The sequence below is a fragment of the Haliaeetus albicilla genome, chromosome 13 (genome assembly GCF_947461875.1).
Source record: "Haliaeetus albicilla chromosome 13, bHalAlb1.1, whole genome shotgun sequence".
NCBI lineage: Eukaryota > Metazoa > Chordata > Aves > Accipitriformes > Accipitridae > Haliaeetus > Haliaeetus albicilla.
Window position 1 is genome coordinate 42,542,161 of NC_091495.1, and position 9,572 is coordinate 42,551,732.

General features: G+C 45.1%; 1 protein-coding gene across 2 annotated transcripts in view; it reads right to left on the reverse strand.

The window, feature by feature from the left end:
• Window positions 1-7,150, reverse strand: part of GFPT1 (glutamine--fructose-6-phosphate transaminase 1) — a 44,571-nt gene extending 37,421 nt beyond the window's left edge. For both annotated transcript variants that reach the window (XM_069801188.1, XM_069801187.1), the window contains exon 1: window positions 7,042-7,150. In XM_069801188.1, the coding sequence (XP_069657289.1) occupies window positions 7,042-7,048 (7 nt within the window). In that variant the 5' untranslated portion in view covers window positions 7,049-7,150. The remainder of the gene's footprint in view (window positions 1-7,041) is intronic.
• Window positions 7,151-9,572: the final 2,422 nt, after the last annotated feature.

Here is a 9,572-nt window from a genome sequence, read left to right on the forward strand (position 1 = left end):
AATATTTTTGTAAATGTGAATTGATCATTTTAGTTTCCATCCTGCTTCTGGCACAAGGATCGCAACTTATTCTGAACCAGAAAAATGGCTTAAAACCAGAACGATTTCCCTCTAGGCAGGGCTGACTTCGGACATCTTTGTTAAATCTTAATCTAAATCAGACAGTGGCTTCAACAGTTATTTTCTCTGCCCATTTTAACAAGTTCAGTCACACTTCAACTAAAAAAAAAAAAAAAAAAAAATCAACCAACAACCCAAAACTTGATTCCTTGTCACAGATCACAACTGCTAGCAGTGTACAACAAAATGCCATGTACTGAATATGGGCACAAGGTAGAAACTGACTTCCTCCAGGAAGGGATGGCTTATCTGGAATGAGACTGAAAAACAGTAATGTTTATTTCTACTTTTACTGTAAACAAACAGAAAACATCTATCTAGAAAGGAGCCAACTTGGCATTTGTCTCAGGCATTGAAAAAAAATCTATCAATTACAGCACAATTATATTAAGATTATTCATGAGGACTGTGAAAAAAATCTGAATCTAAGACTAAGAATGCCACAAAAAAAACCAAACCCCAAAACCAAGGAATTCAGCGCTTCTTATCAGAAAACACAGAGACTATGAAAACCAAGCCAAGTAAAAGAAATGCAAATACAGTACTGCCGCTGCAAAATATGCGGACACACTGTTCAAAAAAGATGACCATGTAAAGATTGGGAGATTCAGTTTTGATTCAGTTCAGCTTTTAGATCTTGACAGGAAAAGAGCTGGAGTGATAATGGAGACGTCACTATGAAAATAAAATGCTAAGAACTCACCTGTGATCGACACATTTTACAAATGAGAAGGCAAGTAAGATAAGCAGGTTTAAAACTCATCTTAGAGAAAACAGGAAAAAAAGGAAATAAAAATAAATAGAATACTATGTAAAAATTATGCACAATTAAAGTAAAAAATAGGACAATAAGGCTGCCAAAAATGAACACGAGTCTTCCTAAACGCATGACTTAACTAATCTGCAAGCATATTTGAAGGCTTATCACCCATTTATGACACTTGATCGTGATGAATTACGTGTAAACAACAGTTTCATTTACTGGAAATATTTTCAAATGCGTTTCATCTTCCCCTTTTCAAACATCCCATAACGACGTGATTCTTCATAGCTGGAGAAAGTTTCAATCCACATTTAGAAATCGGCATTTTTACTGGCTCTACCCTAACTATTGGGTTATTCAGGAATATATGAGCAATCACACCTTGTAATCACTTCCATTTTTAAGTACAATTCCACTACCCTCGACATAAACACTGATGAGAAAAAAAAGACCCAAAGCATTAAATGCTTGTTATGCTTCACTGATCTAAGTGTATTTTTCAAAAAGGTTTACTTCTTCCAGCAGCCACCAATAGGGCTCTACAGGTAAAAATTTTGCTCTGGAGTTAGACCTCAAGCCTTTGGTCCCATCTGTGTAAAAGTACAGCACGGAAGGCGGTTGTGCTGAGTCAAAGGGCATTCAGGTGATACTCACGTCCCAGCACGACGCAAAGCCCTGGCCGTTCAAGAAAAGAACCTCTTTTTACTCAAAAGCTGAACAAAGGATCACTTCATCCAGCTACAAAATGTAGCCTTCTCTTGAGGTGGAACGTGGCACACAACAACTCTTAACCTTGCAGTTTGTACTATAAAAGACCTTTCTACCACACAGCAGAGACTTTTTCTTTTTCAAATCACAATGCCTTGTTGAAGCCTTGCTCTCTCCCTCCCTGTGCTTATATTCAAATCAATCTAGACAATTCAAAAGATGAAAAGATATCAACTGCACAGATCTTTACAGCTGCTTGAAGGCTTCTGTGAGGAGCGCTCTGTCACAAAGCGCCAATTTTTCTGTCAAAGTGACAATTCATTTAAATCACAACAGTCAATGGAAACATGTTGGTTTTGATAAAATTCCAACGCAAATCGAGCAAATTTCCATCAGGGTCCCATCTGGTGCACCACCAGCTTATCCCCCTTGCCAGCCTAGATGCCAGGTGCTGAAACTATAGAAATCTTGAAGTCCAAGCAGAACGTTCCTGAAACCAAGCCACCGTGAATTTCAGGTCCCTAGCAGACTTGAAAAGAGGAGTTTCAGTTTCAGCTCAACTTACGCATTTAGACACTATTTAACACAAGTGTTTTTCAGTAATAACACCGCATCTGCCCTCTCTAACTTGCGCTCTGGAACAAGCCAGAAAGAGGAAGTATTACAGAAAACCAGTGAATGGCATTTAATTACGCTATCTTGACAAGCCTGGAGTTGGCATTGTTCAAGGTGAAATACATGCTATGCGACAAAAAAACCACCACCCCCCTGTGAACTTCATCCTAGTCCAGCATTGTTTATAATTGTGAATTCCCAGCTAAAATAAGACAGCGGCAAGCATACTACAGGAATTTAGATCTGACAGGCTCAGAAAACACAATACCCCTGGTCTGGAATACACTAATATACTTCAGGACTTGACACTAATATACTTCAGGATTAGAACAGCAGTCACGCTTTAGAACATAATAAAACATTTCAACTAGTAACTTGACACAGGACTTTGTACACACAGACTGAAAAGACTTGTTCAAAGCATGTCAGCTTATCATACAATTCTTGAATCACACTAAGACCTGCTGTAGTAAGAAGTCCTGTATGTATTTCTCCTAAGTGAAGTATCTTGAACAATATAATTTAAAACATAAAACACTTCCTTTCTTGCAAGTTTGTCTTAAAAACCTTATCTGGTGAACCACCAGCAGAACAGGTATTCAGCTGCTTGTGAAACTCAACTCTTTTCGAACCAATTTTTAATGTTCAAACACAAAACCTAGGCCTTCTTAATGACAGCTACAGAAAGAATTCCCTATAACAGGTGACAGATTTTTAACAGAATAGCATGTTTACCAAACAGACGTTCATTATTTCTATTGTTGACACTCATTGAAATACTTTTTCTGAGACCTTCATTTTCCCATGACCTTTTTGGGGCTCACGTTCCTTTATTTCATGGTAAGTTCACAGGCAAATGAAATGAATCACCGCTTCCAGGTAAGAATAAATGATCACCTCTAGTGTCTTGAATACGTGAAGTTACGCAGGAATAGCTTCTCCTAATCCTTTTCCCACGAAAGCCTTCAGGCTAGGTTTACTGTTGGAATTACAAATTCCTTTATACCATACCATATACTGTTTAAAACCATTTCAACAGACGATGTTATCAGTACATCCAGTTGGCAGTTCCAAAGAATCTTTTATCCTGGTGATTATTATTAGGCCTCAAGTCTTCAACAAATTAGACGCAGGCTACTAAATATCACTGACTTAATATACATTACAGACTGGGGAAACCGATAGAAGTATTTTTCTTCAAACTACAGCAGGGGAGACACCAGGCAGTAACAGGAAGTTCTAACACAGATATTAACCGTAGCACAGAAAAAAGTCCCCAAACTGATGCTCAAAACCTGCTGGAGCGGGCTCCTATTATTTGCTGTGGGCTCCTATTACTTGCTGCCTGGCGGTTCAGTGAGGTAGAATGCTGTGCCAACCCCTGCGTACCGAAATGATGCTAATTCTGCACAGTTTGAATGAGCGCAAGGTCAGAAAAAAGCAGGCTATCGTCATTACGTCTGCTAGCTGTATATGGGAGAGTTCACGTTCAATTTATCGAGTCTGCGCTGGGAAAAAAGCAAAGCAGAAAAACATCCACTCCACGGAGGACCACATTTGTCCACTGGATGCTTCTTTTACCACCCACACGCACCGCTCCAGCTAAAAAGGGCAGGATTTCTCCTGTCTACAGTAAACAACCAGCGGATCAATTCTAAGGACTCATTCTGGCCAAGAGCTGCTACTCTGTGCTTCACAGGAAGGCATACACCTAGGTGTACAAATGGTACTTGGGCAGGCGGGACAGCAGTCCCCACTGATGAACCTGCAAACCCTAAAACCTGAAACTCAAGTCTCTCTTAAGCCCATTTTTGTCTTCAGTAATCGCTAGTAACACAAGACCTAAGTTCAACAGTCCCTTTTTGTCCTTAAAAACAGTCACGGCATACAACAGGTTTATTTATTTACAGAACAGTCTATGGAGCCTGACTACCTTGAAAAACCTGTTTTCCAAATTTCATAGATGCCATTGAACTGGTTTGGTGCATTCAGACCAAAGCACACCAAATTTATACCTGGCTAGGTCTTCAAACTGCAAGTTTGTAATACCCACCAAGAACAAAACCTACTTTTCACTAATGCTATTAAAAACAAAAACCCAGCACATCTACACAGCAGGCCTGTCGTTTGTGCCAGGCATCAAGGAACTGAACTTTGAGGCTACTTTCCTTTACCTGTCAAGCGGTATGAGCACATCAGTTCACATGACTTCATAAGGGCACACACATGTAAACCTGAACATCGGATTATCAGTATGTTGAAAACATTGTGTTGCTAATTCCAGCCTTGAAGCTGTCATAGGGAGAACTCAGACAACAGCAGCAGCATTACCAAGTTTTTTAAAAAAAATTTGTCGTGATAACTACCTTTCCATCTGAGATGGACTGGATAAAAATCTGAACATGGACCATGTACCCACCAGGTAGCATGGCAAGACAAAGCAACGTATATCCTGACTTACAATTCTATTACAGAAATGTTGTCTGAGGGTTTGTACAAACAAGCAGGCTTGCACATCTGTCACTACACTGCGTGACACAGCTACTCAGACCTTGCAGAGGCCACAGCATGAGAAATCAGAGCCCTCTACTCCAAGACGTAGACTCCTGTGACTTGAGTTAGGAGAGACAATTAAGTCTTGTTAATGTAAGCGCTCAGGCTACCTACAAGCCAGCTCTGCCTATTTATGACGCTTCCAGGACCATCTGAGAGGGCAACGCCTCAATTTCTTCACCTTGTTCCTTTGCTGGAGTCTACTGCTACTGTATGGAAAAAAGCCCAAACTGCCACTGCAATTAACGTTTCCTAACGTGAGCGGAGACCACCGGCAAGTTTGTCTTGCGCTCACCAGCCAGACCACAAATGGCAGCAGCAGAGACTGTATTCCTTAGTTTCTGCGCTTAACCGCAAGTCACAAGAGTCCATGTGGTAGCACCCTCAGACTCCAAACACTTCTCCTCCTGTTCCCTACAAAAACCTTAACTGTCTTCAGCCGTGCACTTCCTGCATTCAGAAGCTCCACCATTTCCAAAGCTTATTTTTCTGTATTAATGTGCTCAGTTAACGGTCTCCTCTTCTCATTTGTCACTATAGGATATATCTCCGGCTCCAAGAGCAAGACTCAACAAGGGAGCCAATAATCCTTAATGCTTTTCTTACTGCTCCATAAAATGTTTCAATATCCAAGAAGAACTTTGCTTATATTGAAAAGGGGAGAAACACATCAAATCTTGAATGCAACTAAGTAACTACCCACAGCATTTTCAGGGCTTATTGCCCTTAAAAAGACAAAGAGCAGAATGTTAATATTGCACATTTCAAAGGCTGGACCTCAAATAAGGCAAGCACAAGGCACCAAAACCATCCCTATTCTTGCAGCAAGCTATTTATAATTATCCTTTCTATTCTTAGCTTTGCTCCACTTTGTACTTTTAACACAAATTAACATAGTGGTAAATGTAAGTACGAATTCCTGATTGCCTCTTCGTAGCGATCCACAGACTTGACAGTTTGAAGGCGATACCAGTTCAATCTCACAAAAACAATGAAAGAAATGGCAACTTGCATGTTAAGTATAAAACCCATAGTCTTACTTAGAGCATCATTTTAATTTTGCATATAAAAATACAGAAAAAAAAAAACAAAAAAGGAAACGTGGAAAGACAAATAAGAAGAGCCCACAGGTCACTGCTGCTTAAACTTCCATGGAAAAAACACAAAGCTGACGTAATAGAAAAAAAAGGAAGAGAAAGGATAAATTATATTCCTGTGTCCAAAAGATGAGGTAGAGCAACTGCACTAATATGGCAAACGGGAGTGGAAAGTACCTAAGTGATTTTGGAGACCAAGCCTCACTAGCTCATGCTCCAGTTCGCTTAAGGCATGTGTTCAACACAGGGAAGCTCCGCCGGGCCGTGAACAGACTGGGATGAGCTGGTGCACAACCCTGCAACAGACACTCCTAAGACACGGTGAAACCCATTTACCTGTCTGCCTCACAACCTACGCGGAGTAAACTTGAAGAAATATAGAGTATCCACATCAGAAGTTGTAATGCCTAAAAAAATAACAATAAACACCACTTTTCACCTAAAAGTGGGAGTGGTTATTCTGATATGACCAGAGCCACGTCTAGAAACGCTACCGGTGAAACCTGTCTCCCTTTCCAATAACGTAGATGTTACTGACGTTCACTGGGGCTTCGGCTCCTAGGTCGCCTCGTTGCTCTTTGAGAACTACAACCTATGACCCCACCCGACGTGGCACGGGAGAGTCAAACCCCACCAACATCCCCAAGTGCCCTGACGGCTCCTGCACCGAGAAAAACTGCATATTTTTAGTACTGTCGGGTCTCAGGCGGACCGAGGGCGCTGGCCTTCCGTACGCTCCGGCCACATTCGCAATTTCGGGAGAATTTGCCCTTTCAAGTTATTAATACGTTGGAAGACGCCTCCCCCGGAGAAGCGTACGCGGAGGGCGGACGAGGCGATGACATTTTCAGATAACGGAGACGGGGGGGGGGGGACGGACGACCCTTCTCGCTATAACCGAGGCAACGCAGAAGCGGCCCGGCTTCCCTTTTTTTTTTTTTTTTCCCGCCCAAATTACCGGGGGGGGGGGGGGGGGGCGAGGAGGGGGTGCGTGCCCCCGGGGGTCGGGCTGTTCCACCGCCGCACGCCTTCACCTCGGCACCGGCCGGCCTAGCGCTGCTCCTCCGGCGGCGGGGGCGGGGGAAGCGGGGGCAGGGACCCTGCCCGCGCCGCCCGGGACCCCCCCCCCGCTCGCAGCTCCCGCAGCAGGCGCTACCCGCCCCCCCGGCCCTGCCCTCCCCTTACCGCACATGGTGCGCTCCCCTCCGCGGCCGCGCTGCCTCTGCGCGCCGGGGCCGCGCCGCCCGCCCCCCGCGGCGGGGAGGGAAGCGCAGGGCGCAGGCGCGCCGCCCGCCCCGCCATTGGGGCCCCGCCGAACGCCCCGCCCGGTCGTCCCCCCCCCGGGACGTGGCAGCCGGATCCGCGTCCGCCGGCGGGGCGGTGCCCGCGGCCCCGCACCGGGACCGGGACGACACACACGGACAAAAGGCTTCCCGCCCCCCCTCCTCCTTGTACCGTGCGGGAGGGCCGGAGCACCGGGCGCTCGGGGAGGACCGAGTGCGGAATGCTGAACATCCCCCCTCCCCCGGCTTTTCCGAGCTCCGGCGGTGGAGAGGCGGCCGCGCCAGGCTCCGCTCCCCCCGCCGCGACACGGGGGACATCCTCCCCCCCCGTCCACGTGGCCCGTCTTCTCCCGTCCCACGGTCACCGCCCCATGATGGCACCTGGGCAGGAGCAGAGGGAACCGAACCATCAAGAGGAACCTGCAAAGCAAACCGGGACCGGCGCGGCCATCCGTTCGTACAGCCGGCTGGCCCCGTTACGCCGTCAACACGTAACTACCGCCATCACGTACTGTTTGGATAACTTATTAAAAGCCTAAGGCTGCAAAAAGATAGCACAATCCCTTCTCAAGAACAACGCTGTTTGCTGATCTCAACACTGGAAAGTCAATAAAGAAAGATTTCCTTGAAAAGCCTACAAAACAACCAACAACCTTAGCATACATAAAAAAACACCAGGACCGGGGTGGATTTTGCATTTGGTTCTAGAAGAACCTGTCTGAACAAACACCAGCAGGAAGGTCACCGATCAAAGAAACACGGAAAGTCCGCAGCCAGCACGCCCGGCCGCACCGCTGATCTTGCTCAGCGGCGAGGCCGTCACAGGACCGACCCGGGGCGGTTCATCCCAGTTCCTACCACCGGCTGGTGCGGAGCGGCCACCTGGAACCAAACCCCCCAGTGCTTCATCTCCCCTCTGTCAGTTGTGAAAGTGGAAGAGGGCTGACCTCAAACTCTGCTCTCCCACCACCACCTTTAATTAGGAAGCTGAACGCCTCATGGCAGTGGAAGTTCATTTCCTAGAGGAGAAGGGGACTACAAACCCACCGTAGTAGCGCAAACCAAAAGGTGACCAACAGAAATACTGCTCTGGCCACTGTTCGAACCCATCTCCTCGGCACACCCGATTCATCTGCTGGTTTATTTCTGTATCGAGGGTTTCTTTGCTGCCCTGCAGTAGCTCCCAGTTCATGACTTCTTACCGCTCGTGGAATTTCTTAAGGTATTCGCGACAAACCTAAAATAACTGATCGCCTTGTCTGAAGACAAATGAAAAGATATGACCCTACTTATAACGAGGGATGCCCCAGACCTGAAGGAGCATGGACAGGCCTGACAAACACTCCCAAAATACATAGTTCACATCAGCAGCACACCAAATACCAAACTTTACAATTTAAACCTATACCATACTCGATGTTATAAAAATGCATCCCTCACATTGAGGCTAACTCATCCAGCCATATATACTAATCGGGTGCAAATTGCTCAGAATTTTACACATACAGAAATATGGCTCCATGTGTTTGGCTATTTAGCCACCCCCCACCCCAAGCCAGTATTTATCCCCTACACAACCTGCTACTTTATTCTGAGGCTTGCTGTACATATGGCACATGGGTTTACTACCATGTATAGTTAGCACGGACGTGGATGTGCAATTTACTACCAAACGGAGAAATGTGAAAGCAGTTGCCCAAACCGAGCCTTTTATAAAATTAACAGAAAGGGGTCACGGTTGGGAAAACAATACCTGCTTCCTTCTCCTCTAAGCAAAACACACTTCACTTCAAATAGAAGTTTTGGCTGAAGTCCCGCCTTTTAGATAGACTGCAAACTATCAACCCCCGGAAAAGAGCATGTTTTGTGTTCCCTGACATAATGCATTTTGAATATTAACATCAGGTAACGGGAGCTATTTCCTCCTCCTACTACACTGAAAGTACCTGCTCCAAAAATGCTGTCAGCGAACGCTGTGGCTGTCGATTGCTTCGCACCATACACTACAGTGCTATTGGAAGACTGCCTTATAGACAAACAGGCTAATTTCTCCTAGAAGCATGCAATGAGTCACATCCTGACAAAAAGCACATGTCCACCTGTGAACAGTTTCAAGATGAAAAGAGTTTAGATAGCTGTAATCAACTTTTCCTGTAAAAGAGTGCTAAAACAGTGCTTAGGAAACATGAATGGATTGCATGTTTTCTCTATCCAACACGGGGGAAAACAAAAATGGCTGAATGGCAGACTGTAACTTTGCACTTATCTATGGCACAGCAAAAATAACAAAGTACTTTTCTCCTTTAAAAAATACCAGAATAATTTCAAGCAGTCATTACTATTTTAAAAGGAATGACTAACTGCACTTTATAGAAAAACCTCACAGTCAAAAAAACCTTGCTGACCTGAGCATTACAGTTCAGCCCAACTTCC